The sequence below is a fragment of the Heloderma suspectum genome, chromosome 8 (genome assembly GCF_057233095.1).
Source record: "Heloderma suspectum isolate Gila_16-S chromosome 8, 16-S_ref, whole genome shotgun sequence".
Taxonomy (NCBI): Eukaryota; Metazoa; Chordata; class Lepidosauria; order Squamata; family Helodermatidae; genus Heloderma; species Heloderma suspectum.
Window position 1 is genome coordinate 37142620 of NC_139465.1, and position 18936 is coordinate 37161555.

The window sequence follows — 18936 nt, forward strand, 5'->3', positions numbered from 1 at the left end:
TTCTTCTATCTTTTTTCTTTCCACAAAAAAATCTGTTAAGGAGGAAAAGACTGAATAGCTGCACAATGTCTTTTGATTGGTAGTGCTGGGGGACATCTGTCTGGATTCTAGAAGCACCTCAAATTATCCCAGAAACTGCCCGATCCCATATTAACGTGCCTGGCCTTTGAAACTGGCCTTGGAGACCCTGTTTTTTGTGCAGTCCATATGTGACATCAAGTGCTCTGGCGTGTAAGACGGGGCTTTCTCAGTGATGGTGCTGTAATTTTGGAACTCACTCCTGGTGGAGGTTTGCTGAGCTTCCAGTCTTTCCATGTTTTGACAGTTGGCAAACACCTTTTTATTCCTGTTAAATTTGGATTAGTGACCTGCTGTTTTTACTGACCTTTCTCCTGGAGTTTAAGTACTGCTGCCTTTTGATGTCTTAACTGTTTGTTGTTTATTGTTTTAATTAGAGGTAGTATCTTATTGTTTGATTTATTATGTTGCCTTTTTCCTTTTTATTGTAAGCTGCTTTGTTATTACTTTAAAAGAAAAGCAGGATATGGATTTTTGACTAACTAAAATGTTTTCCTTGTTTTCTTCCACAGATCTTCCCTTCTTCACTATTGCATTCACTTTCTCGACCTCTGCACTTAACACAGTGAGGCTTTGCAGAGGTATCACTGCCATTGGTCAAACACTCTGATGTCACAGAGGGCCTGGACACCCTTTTTGCCAGGCACTTGGGTGTTCAAGGATGAGGCTGTGATGTCAGCCCAGATCAACCAAATACATCAAGAGATTTGAATTCTAGGGTCTAGGAGTAGTTTTTGACCATTAAACTGTGAAAAGCTTGCTTACACAGATATTGCTTTGTAGGTTTCAAATGAAGGGTGACTGATGCAAACAGTTTCAAGAGAAAACATACGCAGCTCACCTCTTTCCGTGTATCTGTCCGCAGAGAGGAATCCACACTCTCTTCCTTTGTCTCTTGATTGAGGACAGAAGATACTGACTTGTACAACTGGAACAGGGACATGCTGTTGTTCTCTCCTTTTAGGATGGTGTTTGATTTTTCCAAAATAACAGCCTGCAAGGTCTGGTTTCCGATGCTTATATCCTCATCTTGAACCTTATAAAACAAGGGAGGAAATGCTCATAGAACTGCCAGAGCTGTTGATTCCATAACTACCAAGGACATCTTTAAATATTATGTGGGCCAAAGGAGAATGGGTGCTAATCACGTCTTTAGCCCTGGCATGGCTGGCTTTTAAAAACTAGATAGCAGGCACAGATGGCCCCAATTCAGATTAAAACCAAGGCTTGGAGAGAGGGCAGCTTTAACCCTTTACCGTCACCACAGTCCCAATCCCAATCAGCCCCCACCCACCTATGATTTGCAAAGGGAGGATGCCATCTCGCTCAATGGCATCATTAAGATAAAGCCTGGCAGGGTACTATGCATGTTGACTTAGACATTAGTCCTGCTGTGTACAATGAACTTTATGAATCACTCAGGGATTTTATTATATTAAGCAGTATGTAAGTATTACTAATAAATGAATAATATTCCCAGGTAGGGATGTTCGAATTTTGTAAAGTCTGTTCTGTCTGTGTTTCACAGATTGTCAGGTGCCTTTCATTCTGCTGTCCACTCATTGGCAGAATTGGATTTTTTCCAGTTTCCCAAAATTGTGCAAAGCCACATTTGCACAAATTTGCTCTTGCAAAAATGCGCAAATTCCCCCCAAATGCGCATTTTCATGCTTTAGCCTGGAGGGGGATGCACAGTTTGGGCTGGTGTTTTTTATTTTATGTATTTTTTAATGACTAGATTTGCTTAAAATTCTGGTAAGTAAATAAGCAGGTCCACAAGTCCATGGAATTCACGTGATTCGGGAAAAGCCGATCCACTGCCAAATCCACAAGTCAGATTCATAGAAATCTGAACTCATCTGATTCTGATGCAGATTTCGCCGACATCCCTACTCCCAGGTAAGCAAGCATAGGAGTCTTAAGGAGTCCTCTTGCAATCTTAAGAGGATCTTACAGATTGTAAAATGGGCCACACAGCAATAGGAAATCCAAGGTATGTTGCACTTGAGGAGCTGGCTAAAATAGCCTATAAGTGCTAAACAGCTTCAATTGTGCCTGGAAAAGAACAGGAAGCCAGTGTAAGTGCTGCAGCAATGACATGGCCTTTCAGTGCCTCCTAAGCCTGTGATTTGATGAACATATCATTGCTCTGGAACTAAACCAGACACAGAGCACATTAATAGCCGAGTAATTTCCAGAGGGGTGGCTGTGTTAGCCTGCTGCAGCAAAACCAAGGAAGAGTCTTCTGGTGCCTTAAAGCCTAGCAGCTTTACTATGGAAGAAGCTTTTGTGGACTATAGTCCAGTTCATCAGATGCATGAAGTGTTATCAAGAGTTTGGGGTATATACGAGGTGGCCCAAAAGTAGGTATACAGTTGTTTAGAATGTTGATGGGAGGGGGAGAGTACGTGTGAGTAGAAGATATGTGGGTGGAGTCAGAATGACAGTTGGGAAGAGTGAGTGACAGGGAGTGACAGTTAAATCAGTTAAGTGTAGAGAGTGAGGGGAGTGAGGCCCTTAAGTAGGTATACAATTGTTTAGGGTTTTTTTTGTTTTGTTTTTACTGATATTGTGAATGATGGCAGCGAACTTGAGTCAAGAATAAAGAAAGTGGATTCTAAAGCAGTACTGGAAGACTGAAAATGCAGAGCGGGTGCGCACAGCATGGCAAGAAGCATCTGACACTCCTCTACCAACACGTCTGACAATTTATCATCTTAGAGATAAATTTGAAGCAACAGGTGCAGTGACTAATGCACCAAAATCTGGACGTCTTAGAACGTCTATGACAGAGGAAAATGAGATGAGAGTCACTCTTGACATTTGTGAACAGTCCGAAAAAGTCCACACGACGTGCGTCTAAGCAGCTATCCATACCTAGAATGTCCTTGCAACGCTTAATGTGTAAATTGAAATTGAAGCCATACTGTCCAAGACTGTTATATGGTCTTCTGGAGGACAACCCAGACCGTCAGTTTGCAATTCTGTGAGATGATGCGTAACAAATCTCTAACGAACCAGACCTTCTTGATAAGGTCATCTGGTCAGATGAGGCTTCTTTCAAGTTGTCAGGCCATGTGAACAGGCATAACTGTGTGTATTGGGCAGATGAAAATCCTCATTTGACTATCACACCTCAACTGAACCAGCCAGGCATTACAGTGTGGGGTGCACTGTCCAGCGAAGGTGTTGTAGGACCGGTTTTCTTCGATACAACTGTGGATAGTAACAATTACCTAAACATGTTACGCGACGTGGTAGTGCCACAACTCAGAACCAGGGCTAACTTCGCCAAACCACTCTTCCAACAAAATGGGGCACCTCCTCATTATGCTTTTGCAGTAAGGGACTATCTTGACAACACCTTCCCACAGCATTGGATCAGACGACGTGGCAGCATTGAATGGCCGCCATGTTCACCCGACTTAACACCAATGGACTTCTTTTGAGGGGGCATAGTAAAGAATAAGGCTTTTGAGAAGAATCCCCAGACAGTGGATGAATTAAAAGAGTTCATCTCGGAAGCATTTATGGACATTGATGTGGACCAGAATTTGTGTCATACTGTGTGTCACAGTGTTCTGGACAGGTTCGAGGAATGTTGCAACGTTGATGGAATACATTTCGAGCACTTACAAGATTAAACAGTGTTAAACAAATGTAAATGTAATAAACAATGTAATAAAATGCAAATAAACTATACTGTATACCTACTTTTGGGCCATTCTGTATACAGTGCATGTGGTTGGGAAAGGGTGTGTGTGGAAATTGTAAACAGTGAGGACAGGGGGAAATTAAATGCAGAACGTACTGTTGCTTATAACACAAACATCCACAAACCTTCTGGCACTAGTTAAGCCAATTAACACATGTAGTATGATATTGTGTGTGTGTGTGTGTGTGTGAGTGAGAGAGAGAGAGAGAGAGAGATTGAGAGAGAGAGAAAGTAAGTTTAGGTTGTGGGTTTTTTCCTCACTTTCCCAGAATGCAAAGTTTAGGAACAGGCAGCCAAAAGCTGTTAAAGCAAGCCATCCCATACCTACCCTGACTGTGGCATTGGTATGAATGGTGTCACCGTAGCTGTTGCTCACAGCAATGTTAATCTGTAAAAGAAAGTTATTGTCTTCTTCTCCAAGTGGAAGGTAGACTGAGGGTAGAGCAGGATTTTGTCCACAGTGTAGAAGAGAATCTGAAAGGGGCAGGAGGGAGGGAGATTGATACAGATGCCGGAGCAGGAAACAGTATTTTCCATGTTGGAGGAGCCTCTAGTTCACCAAGAGGATATTTTTTGGCACAAGATAGGCATGGCTAATAATGGCTAGAAGCACATTTATTTATTTATGATTTGTCATTTATATCTGCAGCCCAACAATAGGCACTTAAGGCAGCTTATACTCGGCAAACAGTAGAGCATATCCTTAATGTGCCTTTCCTTAATGTGTTATCAGCTATGTGATTCTGAGTTGGGATTTTTGACCAAAAACACACACACAAACGTAAGGTTACATCAGAGCTACTAACCTGAGGTGCTACTTCATGGTCACTTATACCACCTGATGTGTCCTAGGGATGTCAGAGAATTTCGCCACGAATCTCGGGGAGGCCGAATGCCAGCACATTCGGCCCCCCGAAATCAGTGGCGAAACGGTCTGCCCCCCCACCCCCCCCCCGGGACGGGACTTACCTTGGGCGAATCTCTGTGGCGGCAGCGGCGGCAGTTTGGCGGTGGTTCAGCGGCTGCGGCAGCCGGTCTTCTGACCGGCTGCCACCGCCACCATTTCCAGTAAAAAACAAAAACAAAACAAAAAAACGTGATAGGCTACGTAAAGATTTACGTAGCCTATCACGGCTAGATTTTTAAAAAATACCGTGATAGGCTACGTAAATGTTTACGTAGCCTATCATGGCTGAGTAAAACAAAAAACAAAAAACCGCGCGTACGCAAATGGCGGCGCCCATGGGCGCCGCCATTTGCGTTCCTTATTTTGGCATGTCTAGTCTAAGTAAACATTTACGTAGACTACAGCAAAAATAAGGGGAACGCAAATAGCGTAGCGTCTACGCTACTTGCGTTCCCCTTATTTTCGCCGTAGTCTACGTAAATGTTTATGTAGACTAGATGTGCCAATATAAGGAACGCAAATGGCGGCGCCCATGGGCGCTGCCATTTGCATATGCGCGGTTGTTGTTGTTGTTTTTTACTTAGACGTGATAGGCTACGTAAATATTTACGTAGCCTATCACGGCTGACTGCAGGGACGCAAACGGCGGCCGCTACGGCCACCGCCATTTGCAGACCCGGCCGGCCAGGATTCATGGCAGGAGGGACGGGGCGCCTCCCCCCCAGCCAGAATTTTTGGGGGGAGGAATGGGGCGCCTCCCCCCCGGCCAGAATTTCTGGGGGGAGGAACGGGGCACCTCCCCCCCGGCCAGAATTTCGGGGGGGGGAGGGACGGGGCACCTCCCCCCCACCTCGAATCACATTTCGTCAAAAGGTAAGTGACTTTCGTACATCCCTAGTGTCTACCTTATCTATGTGTCTTTTCTGTTGTGGACACTGCCTTGGGAGGACATGGCCCTGAAAGGTACCCTACAAATCTAGGAAGGAAGGAAGGAAGGAAGGAAGGAAGGAAGGAAGGAAGGAAGGAAGAAAGAGAGAAAGAGAGCTGGTTCCAGCAGCCAGTCCCTGATCCCCAGGCCATATAAGACATGAGCTTCAGCGCTTGCTCCTCAGGTTTCAGTAACATGGCCTCTGAGTGGGGCACTGCCTGCTTAAGTGCTGGCATCTCATCTGTTACTGCCATGGTGGAACTTAGCCACTGGCTGGTTTTGATTATGCACTTGCTTCTGGTTCCTCTGATCCTTAATTTCTCCCTGGGAACCTGATCCTTCCTTACTTGGATCTCCTCCTGGCTTCCTTGAACTGACGGACAGTTCCCCTGTCCTGGAGCCAATGTGCAACAGCGACAGAAGTGCCTGAAGTGTAAGAATGTTATAACGTGTGAACTAGCCACCCTTAGACAAGCTCCCAGGGTAAGCAACCATGGATGACTCTTACTTGGCTCCAGGTAGAAGCAGTATGTGAGTGCGGAGCTGTCAGCAGGGACACACTGATCCACCAGGCAGGAAGAGTGGCAGGAGACTGAGAAGCTGGTGAGCACCGATCCTTGTGTAGGAGATATAGTACATACTGGGACCACTGGAGGAGGCACAGCGCTGACAATATAGGTTTCTTCACCATATTTGTGCTCACTCATTGCTGGAAATTTTAGGAACAAAACAGATAAACAGGCTTGATATGGTTGGTGTCAGGCTAGAATTCACACTAAGATGAACAACTTATTTTCCTGAATTAAATAGTTATGTGTTTGCTATAGTTTATCCTATAGCAGTATTGTACATTTCCATACCCATCCCAGGATTCATACTGCAGGCCTTTGAAATGCTGGGCTTTTCTACATGAGGCATTTATCCTGCACTAGTCATTGTCAAGGGCTCCTTGGAGGCCTCTCTCAGTCTAATCCAGTAGCCAAGTCCAGACACAGACAAAGGAATTCCTTTCAAAGCTTTATTCTTCTTTTACAACTTAACAACTATACCGATTGCAACTAGATCTGAGCAGCACAGTACCTATGCCCTAAGTTGGAACAGTTGGTCCCCGTTTGAAAGGGAATTACTGGCAGACCCCTGAACTTAAGGACTAGGGAGAGTCCCTCCCCTTTTCCCTTGGATCCTCTGGGCGCAGCTGTTGTTTGCGCGCCAACCGGGCACTGCGCCTCCTTTCTGCGCCCTCCATCTGGCGCCGCTCTCTGTGTCTGCGTCGCACATCCACCCAGTCTGCTATCTGTGCTTGGTCACTCCCTGGACTGCTAACTAAACTAGGAATGCTGGTGGGAGGAATCTCCGTCAGCTGTTGGCCCTGGGAAAGAGGAGCGCGCTCCTCTCCCAGGAGCGACTGCTCTTCCTCAGAATCAGAACTACTCTGGGATTCTATGGGCTCAGTGTCCACCCTGACAGTCATTCCCTATTCATGGTTGTTTATGGGTTCTTTAGACAATGTCATGACCCTCCAGTTTCGCTTCTGTGACTAACCAGCACTTGATGAGTTTTTTTAGAGAAGGGAAAATGTGGCATTTAATTGTGAAAGTGAAAGAAAGTGCAAGTTCCTCTTCTATATTTGTACTATTCCGCTATACCACAGTGCCATCTAGAGGTCATGTAGCAGAAAAGCAGGAAAGGAAACGCTCTTTGTGTAATGCTCAGAGCTCAATTCTGCGACAAAACCGAAAGTAGATACAGAGGATTAACGGCCTTGTGTAGAAAAGCTCATTGGCTGCTCTTTGTGCCAGGAGTGATTCTGAAGTGTGATATTATTAATTAATTAATTAATTAATTAATTAATTCATTCATTCATCATCATCATTATCCTGCTATTCTACTAATAAGTACTCAGAGCAGCTTACAGACAGGAAATTACAGTTTTAATATACAGTATGAAAACTACCAATTTAAAGCAAACAATAATTAGAACAGCAAATAAAATAATTAAAACAGATTATCCAAATCCTGGGTCTCACACCTGTTACTTTAATTCTAAAGGCTTCTCCTTGCATTTGCAAGAAGGAGCTGTTCAGCACCAGCGTGGCTGTGTTGCTTTGAAGCAAAGTGAGGGAGCTCTGTGGGAAACCGTTCAAGTTACAGCTTGGTGGGAGCAGACTGGGCTGGGGAAAAGAGAAAAAAACATGGATAAAAAGCAGTTTTTCAGTGAGCTTTCCACTATACTCAATTGCAAATATCCCAGGGATCACCAGGTAGCCACTTCCTGTTTTGAAAAGCATGTTTGGGATACACATCTCTGGAAGGCCACAGGCTCCTTATCTCTGTTGTAGACAACACTGGGCTAGTTGGGCCAATGGTCCCTGTCAAGAACTCCATTTTCTTTCTGTGCTCTAACTATGTATCTAACTTGACCAGGCCAAAATGGCACATAGTGTTATGACTACCTGCATGTCTGTTACCTCAAGATGACTCTGGCCTTCAAGGCCAGAGCAAGATTCAGTTAATTGGATTGAATGGTCTCAGCTGCATAAGGGAGGGAATTTGCACCCTCCCTTAAGGGGTCTGTGATTGATGCTTTGGTCGCCTTATGATTGGCTAAGATCTTCCTTGAGTTGTCAGGGGTTTGAGCATAAAAGGAGGGGGCTTGGGGCTGTCTTTGTCTTCATATTGCAACTTGCTCTCAGGGTTGTAAGTCTTTGGATCCCAGATTGGGCCCTGTCCTACTCGAAGAGCTGTACTTCAGTAGCATATAGGACAAAGGTAGGTATTTCTTTGTTATTTTTGCCTGAAGAACTGTTTCCAAAGGTTACTCTGATTCCTGTATCCATTTTTATCCCTTTTCCCATTACCCTGTGTAAATACATTTAATCTCTACCTCAAGACTTGTGTGTCCTTCCTTCCAAGTAAGCCTTAGTACTAAATCCAGAGTCTTCTGCTTGGTTACTTGCTACTGTTTAATGGTTCAGGCTTGAGGCTGTTGAATAGGTGAAATGAAGCTGTACCCCTATTCCCTAAGCCTCAAGAGTGTCCCATAAGGTCTGAGAGTTCCCTGCCTCAGGCTGAGGTGAACGTAGGGGGTGATGGCAGTCTGCCTTAGTAAACGGTTGGTCCCTACACTGCAGGGAATTTGGGTAACCCCCTTCCTCCGTTTGCAGCCCCCCTCAGTATAATGCAGCTTCCTATGCTCCAGAGAAATCTGCTGGCATCCTCCTTTCTGTGACAGGCACTTAGGGCTTCCAAGAGCCCTTAATTATTTAATGTGTTTATTTCTCCTAGCACGTTAGTCATTTTCACATGGAATATTTGTAAGCCTTGCCATACAAATCTAGGTAGTCTAGGAAATATTCCTCTTCAGAGTGTGGTGTGTGTGTGCAGAATGTCTCACCTGAGCAATGGGAACTCACCTTTCTGTGGAAAGTGTGATCTAAATACCACTTGTAGAGCATAGCTTTTGAGTCTGTCCCTGCAGAGACTCTGAGCGTAACGTCTTCGGTGACATTCACCGGGTTGCAGTTCATCTCGCAGCTAAGAGGAATGCAGGAATTGTGGTTAGCAAGCACAAGGAAATCCCCCCCCCAAAAAAAGAAGTGGGGGGAGGAAAGGATACTTGCCTCCCAAGTTTAGTTTTAGCTATTTATTTCTTATATTTACATCCTACCTTTCTTCCAGTGTGGAACTCAAAGTGGCTACATGTGGTTCCCAGATTGTCTCCCCTCCAAGCACTGACCAGACCCAGACCTGCTTAGCTTCAGCAAGGTGGCTGCCTCCTGTGCCTTCAGACCATGCCTTGGGACTAGGGCCTTTAAGACACTGAGAGGCCCAGGACAGAACGTTCATCTGAGGGCCTTCAAAGGGAGGACAGTCCGGTAGGTCTCTGTGAGCACACCGGTTCCTGTTGTCGCTAACAGGGTTTGCACATCATGACATCCCGTCCAGGGTTATTTTACCCTCAAGGAGCCACCAGGCACGCCGGGCACTATTATGAATATTCAACCCCCAACCAGTTGTTGCCATTGCACGTGAACCTGGCCACCGTGGCTTATGCGAGAGCTAAGCAACCCTCGCATTGTAAGATGCTGTGGGTTTGCTGTGGGTTATGGATAAGTTTGCTGTGGGTTTGCTCTTTGCTGTGGGTTATGGATAAGGATATTCACTTTGTGAGAAGACCCTCAGTAATGGCTGCCCTAAGACTCGGAAGCAACAGGACTCCAGAGTTCAACAGGAAACTTGATTAAACTACAGCAGTGGAACAGCAACTAGCTGCTCACCATCTAGAAGCAACAACAGACGGAACTATTCCAGCCACCGAGGGAGGGGTGAAGCTCCCTGGAATCACATGTCTCTTAAAAAGACAGGCCATATATAATCCATGTTCTCTCTTAAACAACTCTTGTTTAACCCTCACATAACCCATGGCAGCTGGGTTTGCACATAATGACAACCCCCAGTTGGGGTTTGAATATTCATATGGTGCCCAGCATGCACGGCGGCTCCTCGAGGGTAAAATAACCCTGGATGGGATGTCTTAGGGATGGGGGAGAATTCCGCCATGGACTCCAATGAGGCCGGATTCTAAAGAATCCGGCTCCCCGGAGTCCGTGGTGAATGGAAGACTTACACTTGCCTCTGCACGGAATCCTCTTCAGCCGGATCCTCCAGCTCTGGATTGCCAGTGATACGGCCGCCGTGCCGTACCGCTGGTTGAAGGGAAGTGACTGTGGATGCAAATGGCATCCAGGACGCCATTTGTGGCTGAAAAGGCCTTAGTTTAAGGTAAATGCAGCCATTTACAGTTGCATTTACCCTAAACTAAGGCCTTTACGGTCTCAAATAGCATCCTGGAAGCCATTTGCGTCCACAGTCACTTCTATCCCTTCAACCAGCGATACGGCATGGCGGCCGTATCGCTGGCACTTCGGAGCCGGCTGGTGGCTGTACGGAATTGCCACGGAGCAGAGCCAGCCTAAGAGGATTCCAGGGGGGAGGAACGGATCGCCTCCCCCCCTGCGGACCCCCCCGCGGAATGGCAGGTAAGCATTCCACCAATCCCTAGATGTCATGCCATGCGAACCGGCCCACTACACTGAAGATGCCATAGAGTTTGTCTGACTAAGGTTCGGCTGGGTTGCTGCTATTAGCACGGCTTGCAGCTGCAAACATCTTGCTCATACTGTCACGACAAACAGACGCTACCATGAGTAGAGTTTGCTTTGTGATTGTTTCCATTAGATTTATGGAGCTCAAGTCAATGGGATTCTGAAAGAAAAGAATTGGCAGCAATGCCAATGTTGATGTGGCACCCTCCATGTGCAAGCCCCCCCTCCCATATGGGAGGCCCGGGGCAGTTGCCCCCTGTCCCCCCCTTAAAAAGGCCCTGCCTGGGACCATTAAAGGCAGGGGCACTAAACCTCTTTCAGCCCAAGGGCCGAATTTCAAACAACTGGTGGGTGGGGGGGAATAGGAGCATGACCATTTGGTGAAAACTGGATTGGGACCCCAGGTGGGCCAGATTTGGCCCACAGCCCTGAGGTTCAACACCCCTGGTCTATATTCCTGCACTGAGCAGGGGGTTGGACTCAATGGCCTTGTAGGCCCCTTCCAACCCTACTATCTATGATTGTATGATTCTATACATGGAGGGTCAGGGAAGACATGATAGAGGTGTACAAAATAAAATTATGCATGGTGTGGAGAAAGTGGATAGGGAGACATTTTTCTCCCTCTCAAAATACTGGAACCCAGTGGGGTCATCCCATGAAGCTGATTGGTGGGAGATTCAGGACAGATCAAAGGGAGTCCTTCACACAGCGCATAGTTAAACTATGGAATTCGCTGCCACAGGATGTAGTGATGGCCACCCATTCGGATGGCTTTAAAAGGGGGTTAGACAAATTCCTGGAGGAAAAGGCTATCAATGGCTACTAGTCTTGATAGCAATGTGCTACCTCCAGGATCAGAGGCAGTATGCCTACATACACCATGGGTAGGAGGGTGCAGTTGCACTCCTGTTCTGCTTGTGGGTTTCCCAGGGCCGGCCGGTTGGCCACTGTGTGAACAGAATGCTGGACCAGATGGACTTTTGGTCTGATCCAGGAGGGCTCTTCTTATGTTCTTATATTTTTATAAGAACATGACCCAAAGAAGCAAAATGCCTGTGAACAATAGGAGGCTGTTGCATTGGCTTCCAGTCAACACAGTAGCTAGGGAGGGACACACCATGGCCCAATCAGGGCTCACTAGTTCTGCTCCAATCAGCATGTGTGATAATAACTGGGCATTAAGAGGGATCTGTTTCCTTCCAAGGCCTCCACCGGACCTTTTCAGAGCCTCAGAGCTAGAGGAAAGGTGCAGCACACCTGATTCGGGGGCTCAGGTCTTGTTTGGCAGTAATGTAGAGGCATTGTTCATCCTGCCTCTCTTCCTTCTCTTTGTTTTTGACTGTAACTTTCACCGTCACCGCAGAGCTGGGAGGTGGTAAACAGGCAGGTGGGAGCTGGATCTCCTGTTGGTCTGTGGGGATAGATTGCTGTTGGACACATTCAGTCCATTCAGGCCAGCAGGACCCTGCAAACAAAGGCACTTTTCAGCGGAATTATTTGCTCTTTTAAAATAAAAAAATAAATTCCCTCTCATCCATCTCAGAACCCAGCCCAAACATGATGAAGTGTACTTTCTGTGGTGGCTCAGCCATGGGCTTTTCTACATGAAGCTTTTAACCTGCCATTTTACAGAGGTTTCTGCTTTCAGATTCTTTGTGGGATTAAGCTCGGCTCTTTAACACATGTTTTTTTCTGGGGGTTTCCTTTCTCTGTCTTTCTATATGTTCCATTATACAACCACTAGGTGGTGCTGTGGTATAGCAGAATTGTGCAAATACACTAGGGTTACATGCCGCCATCCACAGATACACCAGAGTTTCCTCGATAGCACACCCCCACCTCTGCTATAATAGTTGCAAAGCACAGGAAAGGCTCTGGAGGATGACGCCGCCATGTAAAGCACCCACAAACTACTGAGAGTGAAGACTCATGAGTGCACAATAAATGCCCTTTGTAGAAAGGCTTGATAATTCAAAGGCATTTGGGCTCAGATTGTAATACACTTGTTATTTCCAAATTGAGGGTAGGAGGAGTTTCTGAACCCACTTCTTCCATTCTGAAACTCGACAACATCGATATCCAAAAATTCAACAGTTTTGCCCAAACAACTATCTTCCTAGCCTCAGAGAACTCCCTAAAGCCCCCCCTCCCGCATGCTCTATAAATCCCCATATAATAGGTACCACCTGTTCCAAGAAAAAAAAGCAAAGCACTTCAACAGCTATATATGTAACTAGCCCAAGCAGGAAAAAAAAAACACTTCAGTTTGCTTAGAACATTTTTTTCTTATTGTACTGATAAGACTTTTTTTTCCTTATCAGTACATTTTTTTTCTAGCCACCATGCACTGGGAAGAAGACCATGAAATACACACAGCACACATACCACAAGACCAAGTGTAGAGAGAGTTGTTGGTGTCATCAGGCCAGCCAAGGGTAACGGGTGTGAAGAGACCCGCATGGCGGCTGGGCTTAATGTATATCTTATTTTTCCCTTTCTCATCCTAAGGCAGAAGGAAAGATGGTCATCATGTGCAAGCGGCTCTTATCTTTTGAGAAAGCTTTTTTCAGGTGTTCTGACTTTTAAAGGGACCCTTTCTTCATTGGCGTCTGCCGAGGAACCTTAATTGTTTTTATCTTGTCGTGATATAGGGTCCACCTTGCCCAAGGTGGCGCCTTCTGGATGTATTGGACTACAGTTCCCATCATCCCCACCAGCATGGCCATTAGCTGTCTGGGGTGACGGGACTTATAGTCCACCACATCTGTAAGGCACTGGCTTTTGGAAGGATGATAATGGTGATTATTAGTCCCATGATTACGCTGGGAGGAATTCCCATTCCCAAGGCAATCCAGTGATTTCATGGGCAAGCAGGAATTTGAACCGACTCCTTTTTGAAGTGTAAATTTTACTGTTTTATTTTGCTTTCTTACGTTTGCCTGTATGTTGCTCTAAAGGTTTTATTGCAGGGCGGCATAAAAATCATTTACAATAACTAAATATAATAAATACGAACATAGAACCTCGGAAGCTGCCTTATACTGAGTCAGACCATGGGTCCATTTAGCCCTGTATTGTCAGCACTGACTGGCAGCAACGGCTCTCCAGGGTTTCAGGCAGGAGCTTTTCCTGCCCTACCTGGAGATGGTGGGGATTGAACCTGGGACTTTCTGCATGCAAAGCAGGAGCTCTGCCCCTCCCCAACACTGGCCCCACCCCCAATAAATCCAATTTTTAAACCACTGCATCACATTCTAAAAAAATAAAACCAGTTACTTAAACATTATGAAAGATTTCCAAGAAGAATTTCTTGGCTATTTTTGTCTTCTTCTTTTTTTCATTATCTTATCAAAGTGGCATTAATACTCACAACTCTTCTTTTATCATTTACAGCGGATTGTTCTTCATTCTCGGGAGGATCTGTTAATATGAAGAACGAAACACAATATTTTAATCGCACCTGTACACGTAGTGCTGAATTTTCCTATATAAATCATGATTATTTCCCCCCCCCTCATCTATATGAAAGTCATGGAAATTGTTACTATAATGGCTGGATTTGTACATGGGAGGGAAGGAGACAGATTTCAGTTCTCAGAGCTTTGGGGTCCCATGCTGCCTCAGGCTCAGCACTCATCTGCTCCCCCTGGTTCTGCTCCTGTTCTCCATTATACCCCCTGCTAGGCTGACCATACGTGCCGTTTTAAACAGGACAGTACCATCTTTTTCATATTTCCCGACCGTCCCGTCGTTTTAATATAAATGTCAATTTTGTCCCGTTTTTAATTTTTTGTAAAAAACTGAACGCGTTTATCATAAGGCTCGATGCTAATCAATGCGTGCAGTAAGACTACTAGTGTGACGAAAGAGGATGTTCCATTTCCTTTGGCCAGTCAGGGCCAGGCTTCTTGAGCTAGCGACGATCAGACGCCGCCCCCTGGCTTGTCTGCAGTGGCGGGGAACTCGAGAGGCAGTGGCCAAGCCCCATTCAGCGTGTGGGAGCCAGGAGGGTGAGTCTTACTGTTATTTCTACCATCATTCCTCCCACAGAGATTCTTTCTGCCCTACATTCAGTTTGATCCGTCCCGTTTTTGTCATCCCAATATCCCATTTTTGTCTCAAAATGAAATATGGTCAGCCTACTCCCTGCACACAGCTTAAAGCCTTCACAGCCATCTCTGACCAATGCCTGAAGGGGCACATGAACATTTTTGCCCCTGAAAAAACATTTCAAAATGGCACTCCCCTCTGAAACCCAACTTTGCAAAGTAGCATCTATTGGCTAAGCAATATATTGGCTAAGAGACAGAGACAGAGAGAATCCAATGTTAGTCCTACATAGAGTAGACCCATTGAAATGAATGAAATGTTAGTCATGACTAACATAAGTCCCATTCATTTCAATGGGTCTACTTTAGGAAGGACTAACACTGGATACTGCCCATACGTGTGTGTGTGTGTGTGTGTAGTTTAACAAACACAAGGACATGGAGATTGAAGGACAGTGGTGCTGTCTCTGGACCCTGCCATCCAAAGCAATTGCTTCAGTTTGCTTCATGAGGATAGCTCTGCTCTGGAATGGACTATGCCATTATTTCTGCCATCTCTGCTGTGCCATCATTTAAATTGTACCAGGCATAGCATCCCAGACCATAGCATGTAGTATAATGCTTTGGCAGCATCTGCATGCCATGCTAACCATGGTTTAGGATGATGGGCGTGAGCAACAAGGAGCCACAGCAAGCCTCAGGCTACCGCCCCCGCCCCTTCATCTTCCACTGAAGCTGGGAGAAAGATGCCTTCAGCAGGGTTTGCTTTCAGTTTCTCTGAATCTTGGCTTGTTGTCCAGACCAGGTATCATGGTTCATCCCTAATTACAGTCAGTTTTTAAACAAGCCAGCTTCAAACCATGGGTTATGAAGCTGGCTTGCTTAAAGTAACTAAAGTAACAATGCATGGGCTGGATGACATAATAAACTGAGATTTAGAGAAACTGCAGCTGATGTCATTCTCCCAGCTGTTCAGGAAGACGGGAGGAAGGGAGTGTGCAAGCCAAAGACTTGGTATGGCTCCTTCATCTCATGCACATCTTGTTGAGCCATGGTTTAGCATGACATGCAAACATGGCCTCTATTGTTATGGCCACTGATAAAACATCCTTTGTAGATAGGTTTGCTTGGTAATAGTCCAGAATGGCCAGCTGATGTTTTATCAATGGGAGTTAATGATAGGAGTTCGACTTCTGATAGCTGGGAAGCACTTTCCAGCTTTTGGTATGTGATACTTATCAGGTCTTGGAGACATCCCTCTAGCTAAGGGGAGGATAGCAGATTGAATCTAGAGAGAATGGGAAAGAGAGGGAGACATAGGATCGGTTCACACATGGGTGAATTTCCTTGCAGGGTTTTGCCATTGCAGCGGCTACCATTTTGAATATTTGGGCATGATGGGAGTGTGCCGTAGCTTCTCATTACGTGTGAACCCCACAAGAGTGGACTGTTGGGATGGTTGACAAGCCACCCACAACCCTAAAACAGGCCATGGGTTCTGGGTGGTGTGTCAACCACCCCAACAACCCACCCTCACCAGGTTTGCACATATCAAGAAGTTACGGCGCGCCCCCACTGCATCCTAAATATTCAAAATGGCTGCCACCACAATGGGAAGCCCCTCAGGGAAACTCAGCCATGGTGGCTTCTCGTTACGTGCAAACCAGCTCAGAGAGAGAGATGGGAGTTTCAAGTTGGGTTCAACTGAAACTGAAGAAAAGACTGGTGGTGGTGGTTGTGGTATTGTTCTCTAGAGATCTGCTACTTACTGCAAATCTATTTGTTTCCACTAAGCTCCAGTTATTTATTTAATTTATTTAAAATATTTCTTGCCTGCCTTTCAGAGCAGAAGCCGTCCTAGGGTATAGCAATGAAACAGATAAAACTAGGGTAATGTTAAGATATTGGCAAATCAATAATAACAAGACAACAGAAGTCCCCGGTATTCTTCCATTCAAACAATAATAAGGGTATAATCCCATCCATGTTAAGACAGAAATAAGTCCTGCAACTCCCAGCATTCTCCAGCCAGCACTGCTGGGAGTTGTAGGACTTTTTTCTGTCTAAACATGCATAGGATTGCAGCCTAAATCCTGTAGTGCTAATGCCCTTAGCACTTCTCATTGCTTGGAATTGAGAAGCATATAACAATATGTATAAATTTATTTATTTATTTATTTATTCCATTTATATCCCACCTTTTTTCCTCTTGCAAGGAACCCAAGGCGGCTTACATTATCCTCCTCCTCTCCATTTTATCCTCACAACAACAACCCTGTGAGGTAGGTTGGGCTGAGAGTCTGTGACTAGCCCAAAGTCAACCAGTGAGCTTCCATGGCCAAACGGGGACTAGAACCCGGATCTCCCGGCTCCCAGTTCATCACTCTCACCACTACACTACACTGGCTAAATTGGATCAAAGTTTGAATTAAAAATGCTTATTGCTCTATTGAACAATTCTATTTTATTCCGTTGTCATTTGGCATTATCAAAAACCCAGTATTACCTTCTTTATCAGAACTGTTAGACGACACGGTGACAGTTCCTACATCAATGCTCATGTTCGAGAAAGCATTCGTAGCAAACACCTTGACCAGAAAAGTCCCTGAAAAGGACACGTTGCAAGAGATAAATAAGAATCACAATTAAAAATTGAGCCTTGGAGCTCAAGGGTGGAGTTTGGCAGATTAAGGGGTGGAGCTTAGTAGGTCCAGGAGCAAAGTCTACTGGAACATAAGAAGCTGCCTTATACTGAGTCAGACCATGGGTCCATCTAGCCCAGTGTTGTCGACACTGACTGGCAGCAGTAGTTCTCCAGGGTTTCAGGCAGGAATTTTCACAGCCCTACCTGGAAATGCCAGGAAGTGAACCTGAGGTCTCCTGCATGCAAAGCTTGTGCTCTACCGCTGAGCCACGGACCCTCCCTAGTCAATCAGGAGGGCAGAGTCTGGCATTGTGTGGCAGGTCAGAAGTGGAGCAGATTTTATAGCAGTTCTGGTGCACAGTGTGCTTTATGCAGCTGTGATCTCAATCCTTAGAACAGTGAAGATGCGTGAGGATGGATCCTGAGGAAAACAGCTTGCTCTCTTGCTTCTGTTCCCTCACCCTCAGTTCTGGCCCGTTTACTCCTTTACTCCAAGAGGAGGCTGACATCTTACACTTCATGTCAAACCCAGTGATCTGGCAATCCTAGCATCGATATCTCTGGTCATAAGGAGGCAGACAAAGCAACCACAACAAATGCTCTTAAGATGTACGGCTCTCTTATTTTATGCAATATAATGTTGAATAAGCTGAAGAGCAATCCTTTGAGCCTTTCCCCCTGCCTATTTGAAGTCTCACTGCCATCCCCAACTCTGGTTACTGACTTTAGATTTCAAAAATAATGGGCAGTGAAGGCAGGACAGGAAGGAACACAGGAAGCTGCCTTCTACTGAGTCAGACCCTGGGTCCATTTAGCCTAATATTATCGACACTGACTGGCAGCAGCTCTCCAGAATTTTAGGCAAGAATTTTTCCAGCCCTACCTGGAGATGCTGGGGATTGAACCTGGGACCTTGTGCATACAAAGCATGTGCTCTGTCACACTGAGACACAGCCCTTCCCTCTGTGGAAGTTCAGGAATGGAGTCAGAGGAGAATGTAGAAGATGAGAGACATAGGCGGGGCAGGTTACTTACAGGAAGCCTGGCGGAATCTGGAGTTTCTTATTTTTCAGTCCCAAACATTAGCAGGACAAACTTCAGGTTTTGGGTCCCTTCCTCCAGACCATTGCCCACTTGCTCTCCTTCCACCATCCAAGGCGAAACTGCAGCATTTTTTTTATTTATGTTTTTATTTAACATTATTTTTAGGCCACCTTTAAGGCTGACCCCCCTTAAAAACAGCAAGGAGTGGCAGCCACGGCTCCTTCTCCTCAGCCCCACCCGCGCTCTCTCTCTGGGCCAAAGGGAGAGAGAGGTCCAGCAGGCAGGATGGAGAGAGAAGCATCAACGAGGCCAGGATCTCTGGTGGTCAGCAAAGGGCCCCTTGCTTAGCCACAGACCTTGGCAGGTGACCCACAATGCCGACCCATGACGTTGACCCTGCCTGGAAGAATATGGCTCTCCCAGGCAAACCAGTCAAATACTGTCTGGTTGGCAACCCTGCCCT

The 18936-nt window shown here is 45.8% G+C and overlaps 1 protein-coding gene across 1 annotated transcript in view; it reads right to left on the minus strand.

Annotated features, from left to right (window-relative positions):
- Nucleotides 1–18936, minus strand: part of LOC146339023 (polycystin-1-like protein 2) — a 110856-nt gene that overhangs the window by 61352 nt on the left and 30568 nt on the right. The window contains 9 exon segments of the mRNA XM_084812890.1: nucleotides 920–1114; nucleotides 4122–4267; nucleotides 6137–6337; nucleotides 7658–7799; nucleotides 9042–9162; nucleotides 11994–12201; nucleotides 13122–13239; nucleotides 14128–14156; nucleotides 17292–17390. Coding sequence (XP_084669016.1) covers nucleotides 920–1114; nucleotides 4122–4267; nucleotides 6137–6337; nucleotides 7658–7799; nucleotides 9042–9162; nucleotides 11994–12201; nucleotides 13122–13239; nucleotides 14128–14156; nucleotides 17292–17390 — 1259 coding nt within the window.